The sequence below is a fragment of the Castor canadensis genome, chromosome 10 (genome assembly GCF_047511655.1).
Source record: "Castor canadensis chromosome 10, mCasCan1.hap1v2, whole genome shotgun sequence".
Taxonomy (NCBI): Eukaryota; Metazoa; Chordata; class Mammalia; order Rodentia; family Castoridae; genus Castor; species Castor canadensis.
Window position 1 is genome coordinate 143,089,272 of NC_133395.1, and position 19,288 is coordinate 143,108,559.

Sequence of the window (19,288 nt, forward strand, 5' to 3'; positions counted from 1 at the left end):
ATTAAGATGGGGAAAAGGACCATTTATTTTAGACTATTCGGACATATGTGTAAAATCAAATCATTTCTTTCATATCCTGTGAAGAGGATACTCTGAAAGTATTTATTGAAATTCTTGTTTTGTTTTCCAATACTAAACAGAAGGTCTTTGTATTATGAATAGAGTATCTATCAGGAAATGCTGTAATCCCCCAAATTAAAAATAATAGAAAATGAATCCTGATAAAAGATGGCCATTTTCTCTGGGTATTTACCTGTATCTCTTGACTTAAGATTATGTAAGTTTTCATACTTTGTTAAATGGCAGGTTGATTTTTTTTTCAAATGAAGCAAATAAAACAAGGCTCTATTAAAAACAAAAAAGTAGTAAATGCTTGTTACAGAAAAATACGTAATATTTTCTGTAGTGTTACATAAAAATATGTAAGGAAGACCCTCACCTATAACACACTGCTCAGGAAAACTGCAGACACTGTGCAGCCTTTTTTGTATAGTTTGTCTGCAGCTGGAATTCAAGAAATACTAAGCAGTATTTCTGTTTGCAGGTATCAGCGTCGTGTGCAATGGGCTGCAGATCTCCTGCGCAGACAGGGGCAGGATGAGAGTACAGCACACCAGATCCTTAAGGATTACACAAGACCACTCGAATATCCTTGTAGAGAAAGGAGCGAAGCAGCTGAACACCATGGCATACTTAAGTCTCAGATAACTGCCCCCGTGGAAGACACAGCAGGAACAAAGGGACTTTCTGTGATGAACGGAGGCTCCAGGCAGTCAGAGGAGCCAGGGGATCCCAGCCCACACCCTGACTGCTTGCAGGAGGGCCCTGGGTGCAGCCTGCTCACCTCAGACGGCCTCCACGGACAGGTAGCTGTTCCCCAAGTCCACTGCTGCAAACAAGATGCCCTCATCCACCAGGGTGGCCTTCAGCCAGAGGAAGCCAGCCAGCCAGCAGACCTCGTCTGTGCAGGGGAGAGAAAGCCTGACTACCAGTATGTGCTCGTGGAGGAAGAGGTGTGCGATGTGCAAGAAGGGGAGGACACTCTAGGTGAGCAAGTAAGTAGAAGAAAGTACCATGGTCCCCCTTACCCGAAGTTTCGCTTGTCACTGCTTCACTTACCGCGTCAATCACAGTATGAAAAAAACAGTGCTTGTTTTGATTCTTTTGAGAGAGAGAGAGAGAGCAACACCACAACCACACCATTGTTATTACAGTATTTTGTTACACTTGTTCTGTTTTATTGCTAGTTGCTGATCTCCTGCTGTGCCTGATTTATAAGTTAAACCCCATCATAGGTATGCATGGATAGGAAAAGCATAGCACACATAAGCCCGCTGCCAGGTTTCAGCATCCTCTGGGACTGTTGGAGCACATCCCTGCTATAAGTTACTTCCCCCAAAGCCATCTGCCCACAGGAGATGCTGGCTAGCCTGGTTGCAGGCCTGTGTCAGCCCTGGCATGTATGACACGTCCAAGGGAGCCAGCGGGCTCTGAGGCCCAGCCCCAGTCACAAGCAGCCAAGAGGGCCGTTTCCACCAAAGTTGATAACATTAGCTTTTTACAAGCGTATAAATTGAAGCAAGACCAAAACTTTCCTCTCCCATGCAATAGAATCACATGTGATGTTGACTATAGCTAGCATAGATCGAGATTTGTGAAGTCAAGAACAAATACATGTATGAGTGGAAAAAAGAACAAATTCAACCAAGCAATCACAGCTGCAGGAAGCACTCACATGGAAAAGAGAAATAAGTCAAAATGTTAGTAGTAGAAAAGTGAAAGCTTCCCTTGCATGTTCTTAAAACTCTATCTTTTTCAATAGTGTTTACCCACAGCACGTCAGTCCTGGGAGTTTATCAGGAAGTGCTCGTTTCAAAATGCAGTCTCTTTGCTCTGACATGTGGTACTTTTGTGGGTTCTGTGTTTGATTTGTTGATTTCTCCTTAGTTGGCGCAAAGAAAGAGATTAATATGCCGAAGAAATCCGTACAGGATCTTTGAGTATTTGCAGCTCAGCCTAGAAGAGGTATGTTTTCATCGTGTTATTTCAGCTCTTGATAGGTTCAACCCTGCGTTCTTAGACCTGAGCCTACCTCACAGTGCAGTTCTATACAGAGCGCACCGTGGAATTTTGAAATCCTGTAGGCAGCGTCCAAAGCAGGCCTGCCTAAATGTCACCCCTCAGCCGTTTTTTCCTCTGCTGTAAGATGTGTTGGAACCGAGAGTGTCATGTGCTCGTAGTCGAGCACTTGCTTCTCATGTGAGAAGCAGTTAAACCCCGGCATGGCAAAAGAAGTCTTAAGGAAAATTCCTGTGCATTCCATGAAGGATTTAAGGGCTCATTTGAGTATCTTTTTTTTTTTTTGATGAGTGGATAGACGGGGAGGAAGGAACGCAGAAAGGCAGGGCCTCACCATGTAGCCCAGTCTGGTCCCAAACTCACAATCCTCCTGCCTCAATCTCCCAAGTGCTGGCATGTGCCACCATGCCAGCTGCAGCATTTCTTCTCTCATCAAGATTCAGACTGGCTGAATATTGTGTCACTAGTTTTCATCAGTTTTTTAAAATATAGCTTTATTGAGATGTAATAACATACCATGCAATTCATCCATTTAAAGTGTACAACCTGGGCTGGGGATGTAGCTCAGTGGTAGAATGCTTGCCTAGTATGCCTAATACCCTCAGTTCAATCCCCATCACTGCAAAAAAGTAAAGTGTAGAACTCTCTGGGTCTGGTAACACATGCCTGTAGTCCCAGCTAGTCAGGAGACTCAGGCAGGAGGACTGCTTGAGCCCAGGAGTTTGAGGCTAGCCTGGTCAACATAGCAAGAGCCTGTCTCAAAAAATTTAAATTAAAATTTTTTTGAAAATTCAAAGCTCTCTGTTGACACTGTATTTTAGTGTATTCATGGAGTGTCACCAGCTTTAAGTAAGCTATAATGTGTGACTCAGCTCACAGAGTGACTGCTAATTGAGTTCTGGATCTAGGTATTTTCCTTCTGCAGAATCAGATTATTTTGGTTCATGCATTAGCTGAATTAGATTGGATAAAAGTGTCCCTCTATAACTGCATCATATTGTCCCTCTGATTTGGAGCTCCTCCAGCCCACAGTCGCACTACGTTCAGTCCTTCATCGCTTGCTCATGTCTTCCTGCCTTTGAAGGTAGCGCCCTTCCTGGGGACCCTCTCGTCCAGGAGTCCTGTGTGGGATTTCTTGGGTGGCTCCTACTACCGCCCGCTCTCTGCTTCCTGTCTGCTCGGAGGTGAGGAGCCCCTGCCACCTCGACGCTCTTCTTCACCGTGGGCCCAGGAACAGCAGAGTCAGCCATAGTGGACTGAAATATTTCAGCCTCTGAGCTGAAATAACTGTCCTCCTCTTGAGTGCATGTCAGGCATTGTGTCGCAGCATTGCAAAGTCTGACTAACCAAAGACTTAGAGGAAAAAATTTAAACATAAAACAAAACCAGGATAAATATTTATGTTCTTTTGAGATATGAACAAAGTCTTCTAAGAAACTGTACTACATAAATTTCATTACTTAAAGACTTAAAGCTCCATGTTGGGGTTGGGGTATAGGTCAGGAACATGGACCTGGGGTTCCATCCCTGGGAGAGCCCAGCTGTGCACCAAAAAAGAGGAAACTGAGGCTCAAGATTTGCTTAACCAAAAAACACGACAGGTCATGGATTCATTCTCATATTTTTAGGTTAACTTTCCAACTTCAGTGCCGTAATTGTCATAGTTACTAATTCTGCTCCCTGTTTGAAGAAGATTCGCTCTGATTGGGCTTCTCCCACTAGCAATTGTCCTTGGGGGATGAGAACCTCCCATGTCACCCTCTTTGGAGGAGATGCCTTGTAGGATGACATATGCAGGGTGTGTGTCCCCTCGACTGTGATCCTTTGTTCAGCCAGCATTTCCTGAGGGCCACTGTGTGTCAGGCTTGGAGAAGGTGCTGAGATGCAAACAGGAAAAAGGCCTCGTCCCTGTTCTTGAGGGATTTTCAGTGCAGTGGCGCAGGAAGGAAAGTGCACAGTTGTGTGCCTCTGTGACAGCTTTGTGGTAGCGACAGCATCACCATCACAGCCAGCAGGCACCATGCCCCAGCTGTGCAGTCCTGGACTGCATGCTTCTCCTGCATCATCTCGTCAGGACACTTTTCAGATCGTGGCTGCAGTTGTCTGCATTTTGTGGCTGGGGAAACTCGGCAGTAAAATCGCTTTCCCCTGATTGCGTGGGCTCAGCTCCAGGCCGAGAGGACCTGACACTCAGTGAGAACAAAGGAACAGTGTGCACTGGTGCTACTCAGGCATATTCGTGTGGGAGGGACTGTATTGATGACACCTTAAGCCCTCACCTCACCCCGTGAGGACCCCGAGATCCTGTTGTTACCTTGTTTGACAAGTGAAGAAACTGAAGCTTGGGGAAATTAAATCAAAAACTTGACCCTGGGGAGTCTGACTCCAGAACCTACATTCTGAAGCATCAGCTGTGAATTTCCAATGATAAACACACAGTGGTAAATAAGATGGTGTGAACAGGGGTGTAGCTCAGTGGTAGAGCGCCTGCCTAGCATGCACGAAGCCCCAGGTTCCATCCCAGCACTGCAGAGAACAAACACCCCTCCATCTTGAACACAAGCAAAATTACAGGCAAAAGAGGAAGTGGCAAGAAGATTTGCACTATACACAGTGGCACACAAGGGCCGATGCTCGTGGTGGTATATTCTGTAAGGCACCTCTTGGAGGGCTGTAGTGGGGATTAAGTGAGGTACCTGGAAAGCACTTGATACTTTATAGAGATAGATAGATCCCTCATAGGGTCCCATCCATCCAAGTTAGCTGATTTCGCTGGATGGAAATACATGGTCCTAGCTCAGTTTGAGATTCTGTCCACTGTTCTGAAGCAAAATGCCAGGAGCTTTCACTTTAAAAAGAATTATCTCTAAACTCGAAGTGACTTCAGTGGAATTTGGTTTGTGGGCAGGGTGAAGAAAGATGTGATCTTGTGCTGAGGTTGAACTAACATCCACCAAAACACCACTTTTTGAAGATCATGCTTCATTCTGCTTAAGAAAATGTAACAGTTCTCTTGAGTTTACAGTTCAGTACTGGACGCACAGTTAATTTAGCACAAACAACAATGTGTACTCGTTGTCCAGCACAGTTCCCAGCACCTACAGTAGGTGCCCAAGCATTCCCCTCCTCCATTCCCGCCCTGTAGCACAGGTGCATTCTGACTCTATTGTGATGAGAGTCATAAAATGAAAAGTATTGCTGGGCACGATGGCCTATACCCTTAACCCTAGCACTTGGGAGACCGAGGCAGGAAGATCACAAGTTCGAGGCCAAGCTGGCTATATAGCCTGAGCCCCATCTCAAAAACAAGTATTACCCAGTGACTAGGTCTTTCTGCCCACTTGTGGTGGTGACTCCACTCTCTCCAACAAGTCCTCATTTGGGTGGTGATCTGAGTGCCGGGCCAGAGAGTGGACTTGCTCCATCATGTCTGAGAGATCTGTCCTCAAAATCTGTTTTTTCATTACAGTAATTGTGAGCGCTAACTCAACCTAGCGTCATAATGGTAAAACATCATGAAACTCACCTCTCCATCTTTGTACTGTAAAAGTGAAGACTTGCTGATGAGATCTCAGGGGACACGGTTCCCAACCCCCATGGGCCTTCTGATCTCCTAGGATTTAATTCTAAATAAGGCCAACTCAGTTAAGATTTGAACCCAGGTTTGTCAGATTTCATTTTATCTTCACTCTGAACCACTGAGGGAAATTCATTTTTCATGTACACCATTTGAACCAAAAAAAATGCAAATTTGACAGAATGGAAGGGAAGAGCCACTTGGGACAGCTGTCCTTTCCATAGCACCTTTGGCCCCTCTCTGGTTCATCTGAAAAGCACCATTAGTGTTAGTGAACAGTGGGATGTCAGAAGGCATCTGACCTTGAATTCATGATCTTCCTGCCTCTGCCTCTCAAATGCTAGGATTGTAGGTGTGCACCACTATGCCCAGCTAAGATATCAATTTATATTTGAGGTGAAAAGAACTCAGAACTCAGTCTGAATGTGGCACTGTTGGGGTTGGTGGAATCCAGGGCCTTGCACATGCTAGGCAAGTGCTGTACCACTGGGCTGCACCCCACCTAAGATTGTGACGGTGTCTCTAATGGATGTTTTCTCCTTACTCTGCTTATAGGCCTTCTTCCTGGTGTATGCTCTGGGATGTCTGAGTATTTACTATGAAAAGGTAAGATGTTTTGTGTGACATGATCCACTTAAAGTTTCCCTGATGGTTACACTAATTACCATATTGCTTTCTTTTCTTTTTTTTTTTTTTTTTTTGGTGGGACTGGGGTGTGAACTCAGGACTTCATGCTTACAGAGCAAGCACTCTACTACTCAAGCCACCCTTAAGTCTTTTTGTTTTTAATATTTTGTGGTCAGGGTGCAAGGATGGAACCCAGGACGCCGTGCATGTGTACCCCTGTACTACATCCCCAGCCCCCACATTTGTACTTCTTTAATACAAATGTATTTGCTTTTACTGAGCAAAGTAGGAATTGAATCTTTTTTTATCTCTAAGTTTTGGCTTTGGATTCTGAATTGGGACAGTTAAGGCTAAAGCCAGCTTTGACTCTTTCAGATTGAATTTCATTCTGAGACTAGGACAGTTTCTTATATAATGATCAGGAAATCTGTGTCAGTGTAGTACTAAAAATTAACAGCAAAAATAAAAGCTAAGGGCGGGGTGTAACTCGGGTAGAGCAGATGGGTAGCACATGTGAGATGCTGGCTTTGACCCCAGCACTGAGAAGTAGAAATAAAGATGTTCCCAATTTTTAATATCTGTGGTACAGGCTGTGTGTCAGCCCTTCACATGCACTGTGTCTTATCCTTACCCAGCTCAGAATGTTACAGACAAGGTCACTGAGGCTCACAGAAAACAAGGAACTCAGTCAAGGTCACCTGGCCAGTCCAGTTAGAACCAGTGTGTGAAACTATGTCCAGACAACTGTAAAGTCCATGGTATTGTGATTTTGTGCCATAAATGCTGCCTTCAGAAGATAGTCACACAAAGAATGATGGTATCTTTGCTGGCCACCAGGCAGAGGGACCAGGAGATTGGGGACACAATAGCGGGAGAGACTTTTCACTGGATGGTTTTGTACTTTTTGAATTTTGAACCATGTGAATGTAACACCTATTCAAAATAATTCACATAAAATTGAAAAGAGAAGGGTAAGCAGAAGAGTAATAGATGAGAGAAGACATGTGTTGTTTGGTTCTTAGGAGCGCGTGATCTTGTCGTCACTCATCCCACCCTAGTTGCATGGTAGGCGCTGGGTAACTTCTGCACGTGTATCCAACAGTTTGGAAGCGAGCATTTGGCTGTCGCTGTTCTCAGTCCCTCCTCCAAAGGGCCTTAGCTGGAATCTGTCAGAATTCTGTGGCTGCTACCCACAATCCTCAGCACCTGGAAATGTCAGTCCACCCATGCTGAGAACTTAGCCCTCTCTAGGAGACTGTTGCTAGTAAAGGAAGGGTTCAGAGTTGACATGCAGGATTTGAAGCCACGTATGTGTGGAGTTTCCATATTAGGAACAAAAAAGAAAACCAAGAACTAACTCTCGGTCTTTTGCAGTGATTTGTTCTTGGAGTGGAGCCCAGGCCCTTGTATACCCTAAGCACACACTCCTACCACTGAGCTGCAGCCCAGCCTCACTTCTGTATTAACAGGCTAGCTTGAGCCAAACAACAAATCTCACTGATTGTGCCCCAAACCAACTGAAGGATTCATTCCTTTACTAGGCACTGACTGAAGAGAGAAACTTTCCCAACTTACCCAGTTACTCTGTTACTGTTTTATTTGTGTCAATGTCTCAGAAAACTAGTCTCCTTCTGTTCAACTCCTGTATTCAAAACAAAATTCTCTTTTGAACCGGTAGATTAGCAGGTTGCGCCATCAAGTAACAGTCTCTAATTTCAAAGACTAAACTGGAGCTTTTTTTTTTTTTTTTTCATGAGAATTTTACTTAGAAAATTATTGTTGACTTTTCTGGACATGCCTGGCATACAGCAGCTACTCTTTGAAGGGTCTTGTGGAATGTTGGAGCATGGTGTCCCCAGTTTTGGTGGCCTTGGTACACCTCAACTCACCAGCATGCACTCATTCCTCTGCCTAGAATGCCCATCCCCAGCCTCTTCCCATGGCCTCCATCACTCACCCTTGGCTACACTCACAGCTCTTCCTCCCTCCCTCCTTCCTTGCTCACACTGAGCATGGCCTCTAACACTGAGCCACACCCAGGGCCACACATCACCTTGGCTGAGACCCTTAAAGCTCCTCGGTCCAACAGAAATAGAACGAGAGCTACAGGTGGGAACCACATGGATCATTTTAGAGTTTTCTTATACACAGCACATTAAGTAATTTTAATACTATATTATATATTTTGTTTATTTTAACATACCCAACATTATTGTGATAGTTTGCATCGTGTTTACAGGTGTTGGAACTCGGTATAAACTTTACACTTGGAGCACCTCTGCTGAGATGAACCATGTGTAGCTGACAGCTTCACGTGGGAGGTCTTTGGGCTGGACCCCTCTGGGAGGGGTGCCCTGCTTGTTTTGGGCTCTGCTCCACCTCCATGCTAGTGTAGATGTTGGTTCCCTGGCTGAGTGGTGAGCACATGCCTAATAATGCCTTTTTTAAATTAACTTTAGGAGCCTTTCACAATAGTGAAACTCTGGCAAGCCTTCACCTCGATTCAGCCCACCTTCAGGATTACCTACATGGCCTACCACTACTTCCGAAGCAAGGGCTGGGTGCCCAAAGTGGGACTCAAGTATGGGACAGATCTGTGTAAGTAGTGCCTGGCACAGCAGGGGCAAAACCAGAGCTTGCCTCGGATTCACCCAAACATCCAGATTACAGGTACTGTTGCTGATTCCTCCTGAGGTGAGAATGCCAGGTGTTTGGCTACGGTGCAGTTAGTCTAGAAAGAAAAGATGTAGTCTGGGGGAAAGCTCCCCAGTCTTAGAAAAGAGTTCACAGCACCCACCACCTCACATTAGCCATGAGCTCACGTGAGAGGTCAGCCCCAATCCCGTGGACCTCAGTTGCCACACGCTCCAGTCATCACACCTTTTGTGTGTCAGCCATCGTGCTGTTTTACATCCCTTGTCTTAATCTTAGAGCAGTCCTGTGTTGCACTGTATGCCATTGATCCTCTTCTCCTTGTTTGTCTGAGAGACAGACTGCAGTTTTGAGACAATGGGTCATTTGCCCAAAATAGTTTCTAGAGCCACTAACTTGCAGAGCTGGGCTTTGAATTCTAGAGTGCAGCCTGTTAGGAACTTCCTAAAAATACCGTATCCCTTGATCTTAGACTGAGAGACTGGATCAGGTAAGCTCTGCACTCAGCGTAATATGAGGGTCTGCACATGGGCTACGTACAGCTCTGGGGGTCAGGAACACAGAGGTAAAGCAGGCAGACACAAAGTTGCCCACCAGCACTTACTGGAGCAAGGAGGAGATGAGCAGCAAATAGAGACGAATTTCAGGGCTGAGCCCCATAGAAAGGATAGAGCAGAGCAAAGGGATGGGGGAAGGCCATTCCTTAGGGGAAAGGTGTGAACACAGTGAGGGAACACTTCACAGGGGAGTGAGGAGAACACGCCAGGCAAAGTGAACAGCAAGCACAAAGGCCCTGAGGCAGGAACATGCAGGTTTCAGGAGCATCGCAAGGACAAGTTTATGGAGAACATCGAGATCCCATGGAGAGAACAGTAGAGGGGACATCTGACAGTCAGGCTGGGCAGACGCTGGATGCTTTGGAATCAGAAGTCTTGAGATTTTGAGCAGAGAGACTTGAATTTAATGACCTAATTTAATTGGATCCTCTGTCTGCTATCTTAATGACTAAGGGGGACCAAATGGAAGCAGAGTGACCGTTAGGGGAGCTGGGTCTAACCAGAACCACTGGCAGAATGTCCATGGCATTTACAGATAGAGGAGTCAGAGGTAATTCCTAGGGACTGGCCTCAGGTTTTGGACATGTTAAATAAGTCCAGTGGAGGTACAGGTTGAGCATCCCTTACATGAAATGCTTGCATAATTTTATGCATGAAGCAAAGCTTCCTGGTGTGGAATTTTCTGTGGCATCATGTCATCCCTCAGAAAGCTTTGGGGTTTGTTGGGCTGGGGACTGGCTTGGTGGTAGAGCACTTGCCTACCACACAAAAGTAAAACTAAATTGGATTCTGGAGCATTTCACATATTTGACTCAGGATGACCAACCTACCCTGAGCGTGTGTCAGGCACTCAAGCAGTTCTGGGAGCAGGAGAGCCTGGAGATTGGCCCTTGGGAGCTCTTGGACGTGGGGGGCACTTGCAACCCCAACCTGCATTAGTGAGCACCCGTCTTTCCAGCACTGGGGTGGTTCCTTGGCATATCCCCAAAACCCATTTTTCCAGATTTGCCAAGTGAAAGTGCTTCCTGGGAATTTTCAGCATTGTTTCAAGTTCGGATAAAAATGTCAAGGTATTTGAGAGACCTTCTATGAAGCTGTGGTTCTTTGAGGTCGTGGGGTTCTGTTAAGCCCCTGTTCTGTGTATTTTGAGCCTTTTTAAATACACAAAGAAACACAGCTCGCTGTTTGATTCCTTATCTAAAATAGAATGTGCTTAACCTGGATTCATAGAACAGTCTTCAGGAGGTCCCAACAGCCCTGAAATACTTTTCTAGATAGTGTGCTTATGAAGTGGTGCATTTATCTGAGTCAAGAATCTTATCTTTCATCAGATTGTCAGGGCAAGGCCTACCCACCCCTCTAGGAAGAGTAGCTTCTTTTGTTTCTTCTGTGCCTGGATTTTAGGCACAGATGTCAACACAGATGCTCAAGATTGGCTTGAGATGAGTGCCCACTTCCAAGATAACTGTGTCAGCCACAGGTCATATTTAAGTGAGTCACAGACCTATTCCAGGTTTCTTGTCCCTTCTCCTTTTCACACTCCGGTAAGCAAAGCCATTCACTGTAAATGCTTGCCAGGTCTCCTCCAAAGTTCCCATTATAATGGGTGAAATTTGAGTAAAATTTTCCGGTTGGCAAGACTACAAGGATATGTTAATAGGCAGTGAAGAGCAAACTCTTGGGTTCATGGCCTGTGTGACCTCGGACAAGTTCTGTAATCTCTTGTTGTGTAATGTGGATAACAACATCTTTGTAACTACTTACCCGAATGAGAGGAGGTGCTGTGTGCTTACAAAGCACTTAACAAAGTCCCCTTCCCCTGCAACTTTTTCTTTCCAGCAGTCAGGCCGTATTTGTGGGTGATGCCTAGAGAGAGCATTCCTAGAAAAGAACCTGCCTTGGGCTGAGGGTGCAGCTCAGTGGTGGAGCGCTGTGTGTAATGCACACAAGGCCCTGGGTTTTGCCTCCATCACCGTATAAATTAATACATGAACACTGCCTCCTAAGGATGCTGGGAAGGACGCAGTGGGCTGATGGGTGGATATTTTTAAAAGGATAAAAGTAAATGAAATACTAAATTATTTCCAGGCTGTCTGGGGGCCTTTGCCCCAGTGAGGACGTACAGAGCATCTGCTCCTGGTCACTTGTATGATACCATGGGGACAGGATCCATCTCGCTCCTGGCGTCAGGCTGGCTCTCCAGCAACAGGGAGGGTGACTTGAGGTTCCCTGCTGGAGCACAGGGTCTCGGCAGTGTTCACCTACCTCCTCCAGGTGCAGCTGCGTGGTGTCTGCTGCTTTTTAGCAATGCTAGTTTAATTTTGAAGGCCAGTGACATAGTCACATGTTCTCTAGAGCTGCCCACACAGGTGAAACCCAGTTGTTTTTCCTTAGTGAATTAATGGCCCATGATAAAGGCCATTATGAAAGCCACTCGTATCAGGGACACTTCTCCCCGAATAAAGATCTTATGGGTAGCAGTGCTCAGATAAGTCCTGAGGCCATCACCTACCAGGGAAGACAGACCACTTACATTCCACATTGGAAGCCCCCACCCCAGGGTTGCCTCTTAATCTACACACTCCCAGGAGGTTTGTGCTATTAGCTTCCTTTGTTTCCCCACCACCACCACCACCACACCGCCCCCCGCCTGTTCTGGGGTTTGAACTCAGGGTCTTGCACTTGCTGGGCAGGCACACTACCACTTGAACCATACCCTCAGCTCTTTTTTGCTTTAGTTTATTTTTCATGTAGGATCTTGTGCTTTGTGTCCAAGGACTCCCCTTGGACTGCAATCCCTCTACTTCCTCCTCCCACGTAGCTGGGATTATAGGTACACACCACCATGGCTGTCCCTCAGCTTACTTTTATAGCTGAGCAATTTTAGGTCCAGAAGGATTCAGTAAGTCATCTGACGCCCCACAGCTAGTAAGTACAGAGATCAGGGCTATCTGCATTCATGCTTCATCCTCTCTCTACACCGAACCTGTTTCCAGCCAGGCAGCCAAAAACCAACTTGGGTTCCTGTTGTCTTACACTTGCATGCAGTGCTGAGTTGATTGAGTATGGTTTAACCCAAAGCTCTGATCACTCCGAAGCCTCCTTCCCACCCACCCCAATGCGTTTGCATTGACTAAGCAAAGTGAGTTTTGTCGAGTGATTTCTCAGCTCCCTACAGATGAGAAGTCTCAGAACAGAAGTGGATTGATGGGAGCCATTGAAAGCCAGCAGAGTTACAGAATTCCAGAACCAAAAGGAGTCATTGCCTGTGATGCCCAGAGACTGACACTTGCTTCTGTCCCCAAGACAGGGTCAGCAGAGAAGCTCTGCTCATCACAGAAGACATGTCTGTTGTCCTCTTTGGTTCTGTCCTAAGCCACTCCTTTGGCTTGTTTTTCTAGTCAAATTTGTAAACTATTTTTAACACTGTCTGCATTTACATACAGAACCCATATTAATCCATAAGTATTCCTGCATGCAGCACCAAAGAATAGAAGCCTTCTCCTACATAAAGTAATCCCATGCCCTATCTAAGAAGAGCGATCAGGTATCTATTGTAAGTTACATTTTTCCTTTTGTAGTTAACAATATGTAAAGTGATACCATTAATAGCTCCCTTCTTAATTATTGCATCAGTTTCCCTCATTCTGTCATTGCCTTTACTTCTCTACCAGGCATTCATCTGTAAGAGAGCACTTTCCTTTTATTCCACCCATTCTTTTTTTATTTTTCCTTTTTTTGGGGGTGCTAGGGATGGAACTCAGCCTCATACCACATGCTAGGTAAGTGCTCTGCCACTCAGCTACATCCCCAGTCCCATTTTTTCCAGACCTCATTTTTATTTTTAACTCATTTATTTATTTAGGTGCTAGGGACCAAACCCAGGGCCTCACCCATTCCCAGCCTCAAGACCTTTCTCTTTTCTTTTTTTTTGCTTGAACTCAGGACCTTATGCTTGCAAGGCAGGCACTTTACCACTTGATCCACACCTCCAGCCCTTTTTTTGCTCTGGTTATTCTGAAGACAGGCCGACCTAGACCACTGTCATCCTATTTTATGCTTCCCACCATAGCCAGGCTGACATACCCAACTCTTTTCCATTGAGATAGAATGTCACAAACTTTTTGCCTGGGCTGACTTGGAACCATGATTCCCCCCATCTCAGTCTCTTACATAGTCTGGGGTGATGGGTACCTGCCACCATACTCACCTGCTGGTTGCGATGGGGGTCTCATGAACTTTCTTTTGTCCTGGCTGGCCTTGAACGGTGAGCTCCTAATCTCAACCTTCCAAATAGCTAGGATGATTCTAATTTTTCTTCCTTTTCTTGTTCCTCCTCCTCGTCCCTCTCCCCCCTGCCCCCACTTTTTTACTGGAGATTGATGGCACTCAGGGTCTCATGTTTGCTAGGTAGGTGCTCTGCCTCTGAGTTGCATCCCTAGCCTTCAGATCTTATTTTTGATGCACGGTATTTCCCAAACTTCTAAATCTTTCACCTTTTTACTTGCGAGGCTTTTTGACAAAACAATTTTATCTTCCCTCTGAATATACTGTCATGATAACAACTGTTACTTACCATGGCATTACTATATATCAGACACTGTGCTGGTACTTGTGCTTCCCTGCCCCCATTTTCACAAGGACATTGATGTGTTGAAGGTGCCACCTGGTCTTGGCACTGCTAAGATTTAATTTGGGTCTGTCTGGTTCCAATGTTCATGCTTTTAACTTCCAATTGTACCCCATCACAGTTGGTCATCGAAAGGACCTGCCTGTGGGCATGAGCTGCTGCCTGTGACGCCCCATGTGCTTATGAGGTTAAAGAGGTGTATTTGGTCACAGGTGATGATGGCATTCGAGGGCTAGAAAATATCTTCATTTCCCTTGATGTCTTCATTTTTATTTAAGCCATTTAAATGTCTCACTGTGCTGCCCAGGCTGGCCTTGAATTCCTGGGCTCAAGAATCCTCCTGCCTCAGCCTCCCAAGTAACTGAGACTACAAGTGTACTCCACTGTGCACAGCGAAGTCTTCATCTTAGAATTTTGGAAACTGAGGTTCAGAGAAGTTCATAGCTTCATAAAGTCACACATCCTGGAGTGGCAGAGATTGGGCAGGAAACAAAACTCCTAAGTTCATCTCTGTCCCAATAAGTGGAAACCGCTATGTCATGTCAAAAAGCACTGCTTAAATATATTCAGGTATTTACTTGAATGCAAGCTGACTTGGGAATACTCTAAGTGTAACTTCAATAGTGAAAAGGCAGCATGACCAAGGAAAGTACAGACTAGCAAAACAAGGCTAGGTGATGGGTTTCTGGGGTGTCTGTGGAGCCATGAGCCAGAGAAAAACATGGTTAGCTACAGGACTGAAATGTCCAAAAAGGAAAATTGTGTCCATTCCTTGAGGGAAGCAAGCTTTTCCCTGATCTTTACTCCATTGGTTCTGCACCAGGGACAGCTGGGAGCTTGTAGATACACATGTGCGTGCGTAACCGTAATCCCAGCGCTGAAGTCACTCACACATGCCAGGCCTCTGGGCTCGGCCATGGACTTCAGTTTTAGTTCCTGTGGAATCCAAAAGGAGAATCCAGTTGGTGGGAAGATGGACTCCAAAAGGTGCTTCCAGATTCCAGGCTTCGTCTTGTGGCTCACAGCCTCCCACACACAGCTTCCAACGTCACCTTCACAAAGGACCAAGCACAGGCTCTACTCAGGAGGGCTTTATGGGCGGTCTTGAAAGTGCACACCGCACACAGCTGTGCCCGACTGCCTGGGGACTAAGAGCTGTGGTCTGGCCACCTGCCCAGGAGGAAGAAGAAAAGGACTGGGTGAGCAGCCAGCCAGTCTCTGCCACAGGTCATGGACCTCCAGAGGGTCCCCGGCAGAGTGCCAGAGTCCCTGGGCTCATGCTCTTTCTTTGAGAGGCTCTTCTTAACCCCCACTTCCATCAGGTCCCCAAGAGAAGGGCGGACTGATGCCCAGGTGGAGTGTATGTTTGTGTCACTTTTTTCTTTAAAAAGCCATTGACTTTGAATTTCTAAAATTAAACATGAAGCCAAATTTCTCAAAATAGGCTCCAGTTTATTTCTCTCTGGCATCAGCAGTATCAGTATAGACCAGAGTGGCTACTCGGTCAGTATAAACTTAGGTGGTGGGAGATGAATAACAAAAAGTTGACCCAGGCTTCACACTCTTGATGCAGTTTCACACTCTACAAGGCAAGAATCGCTTGAGGCTGGGTTTGGCTCAAGTGAGTGAGGCCGGGCTTCAATCCCCAGTGCTGGGGGGGTGGGGAAACCATGTGTTTGACTTTGGAAGTAACTTGTGGGGAGGAGGTCAGTCTTGGCAGCAGAGTTGCTTTGCTCATTGTGTTTTGGGGAGAAAAGTCATCTATATTTTAAAGATAGTCTATGGAGCACGTTGCATAGTGTCTACACACAGACAACTAGATGCTTCCTTTGGAAAACAAGAATATTAAGTAATAAAGTAAGCTTTTCATTTTGAGTGGTTTTATATTTTCTTTTTCTTCTTTACAGTGCTGTATCGGAAAGGCCCTCCATTTTACCATGCAAGGTTTGGAGCAATTTTTAAATAAATTAATGGCTTAAGGGACACAAGGAAATTTCTGGCCTCCAGTTTAATTTTCAGTGCCATAAAGATGATTAAAAGTCACGTTCCTCCTGGCCCTGATAAAGACTGATATTAAATGTCCAAGCCAGGATGGGGGGCAGGGGTGCAGCTTGGTGGTAGAGAACTGGCCTAGCATGTGTGAGGCCCTGGGTTCCATTTTTTAAAAAAAGTCCATGTCTCTACACTGATATTGTTACAGTATTGATAGAATAACTTATAGGGAGCCCAGCAAGCTGTAAACCCAGCTTCTTACAAGGACTGCAGTTCAAGACCAGTGGAGGCAAAAAGTTAGTGAGTCCTCCATCTCAACCAATAAAAGCTGGCTGTGGTACCATATTTGTCATTCTAACTACTCAAGAAGCATAAATAGGAGGATTGTGGAAATAGGATTGTGGTCCAGGCCAGCCCAGGTGGAAATGTAAGACTCTATCCCAAAACTGACTAAAGAAAAAGGGCTGACATGGCTCAAGTGTCAAAAGTGCCTGCCTGGCAAGTATGAGGTCCTAAGTTCAACCCCAGTACTATAAAAAAAAAAAAAAAAGAATGCGTACATAATGATATTGTTTGTTTCTGTGTTGAAATGTTGAGTTAATGCATGTAGTAATTGTTCATCTTGACACCCGGTGAGTAAAAAAAAATGTTCTTTCTTTCCTGTGATTATGAACAGAGATTGGCCTGAAAGTTTGTACTTTGCCATACGAGGTTTTCTTCAGTGTACTGAGTCAAGGCACTTAGTGTGAGACATGTAAATATTTTCAGTCTTCATTCTTGGAAAGACAAACAGTACTCTTTTGGCAGGTTGATTTTGTACTTTTTGTTTTTAACCCCCATCTGTATTTTTCCAGCTATTCTGTCATCATTGAGCTCGTAGATGAGCGCTTTGAAGGCTCCCTCCGCAGACCTTTCAGCTGGAAGTCCCTGGCCGCCCTGAGCAGAGTTTCAGTGAATGTCTCAAAGGTAAGGAAACACAGCATCAGCTTTGGCAGTCAAGTGCCATTAAACGGTTTGATTCCTTTTTTTCTCTTACACTGTAGCAGAATAAAAAAGGTCATTTGTAGAAACTTCTTACTGTTCCTGCAGTGAAGTTCTGGACGATTTGGGGTCTTTTGTGCTCCTGGCTTATTGAGCTTGGACCATCCTCTTCTCCCGTTATGATTGGTGTCCCACCTCTCACCATCTGAGGCCTGGCCCCAGAGGCCGAGCACAGACGTTTCTGTGGCATCTGACCTAGGTGGACCTGCCTTCCTGCCTAGGAGTGGTGTTGCTCTGAGGGGTGCTTCCTGTTGCAATTCTGATTCTCTCACCAAGACATTATTGACACATTTCGAAATTGAAGGATCTCATAAGAGAGAAGCAGCCAAAAATAGTTTCTGCCAGGTATCGAGGGAGTGAGGGGGAGAGGGAGGGAGGGGGGGAGGTAAGGGAGGGGGTGGGGGCAGTGGGGAGAAATGACCCAAGCATTGTATGCACATATGAATAATAAAACAATAAAAATTAAAAATATATATACAGCCAAGCGCTTTGCTCCTGTATTCCTACCACCCTGTTGTTAGCCCTGTCCTAGGCAGGGGGAATTGAGCATCCTGAGATGCTGAGTGACTAATCCAAGACCATGGCTTCCATACAGGGTTAGGCCTCAAACCCATGGCCACCCAGCCCAATAAGCCAGACAACTAGATGCTCCCTTTGGAAAAGAAGAGGCTTTGAGCCTCTTGTCCTCAAAGCTGGGAAGGAAAATTCATCTCACACCAGGACCATTAGGAATGCAACCTTTGGGGCTGAGGGGCTGGGGCTCAGTGTGGAGCCCCTGCTTAGCATTTGTGAGCTCAGTCCAGCGCCTCCCTCAAAAAGAACGCAAGCTTTGTGTGCTGTCTCTTACACAGTGTCTGCCGACTGACATCAAATTGCACATCCTCACTTTGTCCCTCTGCTGCTGGAAGTGGTGGGAGGAGAGGCTGAGGCCCCAACCAGGCCTGAGACAGCTGCCCTTGGGTGAGGGAGGTGGCCTAGGCCTAAGTGGCTCCCAGAAACTAGGGAGTCTGAAATGGTGCCAGCGTCCTTGCACCTGTTTCATGGGTTTGCAGCCTGTGTTTAACATTTTAAATGCTGTGTTTATAGTCAGTGCGTCCGCTGTATCTGCATTCTCTCACCCCGTGATCACTGAACGGGGCCTTCGTCAAGACCTGAGACCAGGTTGTCAAGTCCCAGGAGGACAGCCACAGGCCCTGTGGTTTTACCCACCTGGTGTGTCTAGGACAGCACAGGGAGAGGGGTGGAAACTGTGTGTCCCTGCTCACATCCATACCGTGTTTTTAATTAGTGGAATGTGGAAATGGCTTTTCTCTTCTCAACAGGAGCTTATGTTGTGCTACTTGGTTAAACCCTGTACCATGACTGATGAAGAAATGGAGTCCCCAGAATGTATGAAGAGAATTAAAGTTCAGGTGGGTAGACAGACAAATGTACATCATCCAGAGGTCCCGTGCACCGAGTGGGACCCTCTAGAACATCTGTAGCTAGGAAACAAATGGAAATGTCTCGCCTTGGTGACAGAAAGCCTGCCCCGGCCCTTCCCCCCACCCCAGCCTGCTGGACTTCCGCCCTCTGTAACTCCTACCATCGACACAGCTTCTCTCTCTCTCTCTCTCTCTGTCTCTCTCTCTGTCTCTGACAGGCCAGAGCCTCTCAGATATCTCACTTCCAGAGACCAGGTGTTTCTCCCTCCTTGAACTTATCTGACATGTGTGTGTGTGGTGTGTGTGTGTGTGTGTGTTTTACAGGGTTTGAACTCGGGGCCTTCACCCACTCTGCCAGCCCTTTTTTGTGGTGGGTTTTTTCAAGATAGGGTCTCGTGAACTATTTGCCCGGTCTGTCTTTGAACCGTGATCCTCCTGATCTCTGCCTCCTGAGTAGCTAGGATTGCAGGCGTGAGCCACTAGCGCCCAGCAGACTTCTTTCTTTTTTTGGTGCTAGGAGGAAACCCAGGGCCTCAAGCATGCTGAGCACATGTTCTACCTCTGAGCCACACTCTAGCCATCTCATCTGATTCTGTGCTTCTGGTTGAACCAAGTCCTTCCAGTATTCTTTGCTGATTCTCCTCCACCCTGGTCTGCCAACTTCATTGTTGAAATGTCTGGTGTTTGTCAATGACTCTGTGCCCCCTCC

The 19,288-nt window shown here is 46.0% G+C and overlaps 1 protein-coding gene across 5 annotated transcripts in view; it reads left to right on the forward strand.

Moving 5' to 3' along the window:
- The window catches only part of Tsen2 (tRNA splicing endonuclease subunit 2), a 39,734-nt gene that overhangs the window by 11,011 nt on the left and 9,435 nt on the right, over positions 1-19,288 (forward strand). For all 5 annotated transcript variants that reach the window (XR_012436391.1, XR_012436392.1, XR_002213162.2 and 2 more), the window contains exons 5-11: positions 545-1,055; positions 1,948-2,025; positions 6,212-6,262; positions 8,743-8,881; positions 16,030-16,066; positions 16,969-17,080; positions 18,478-18,567. Coding sequence is in view for 2 of the 5 variants with exons in the window: in XM_074044446.1 (XP_073900547.1) it covers positions 545-1,055; positions 1,948-2,025; positions 6,212-6,262; positions 8,743-8,881; positions 16,030-16,066; positions 16,969-17,080; positions 18,478-18,567 (1,018 nt within the window). In the remaining 3 variants the exon portion in view is untranslated. The remainder of the gene's footprint in view (positions 1-544; positions 1,056-1,947; positions 2,026-6,211; positions 6,263-8,742; positions 8,882-16,029; positions 16,067-16,968; positions 17,081-18,477; positions 18,568-19,288) is intronic.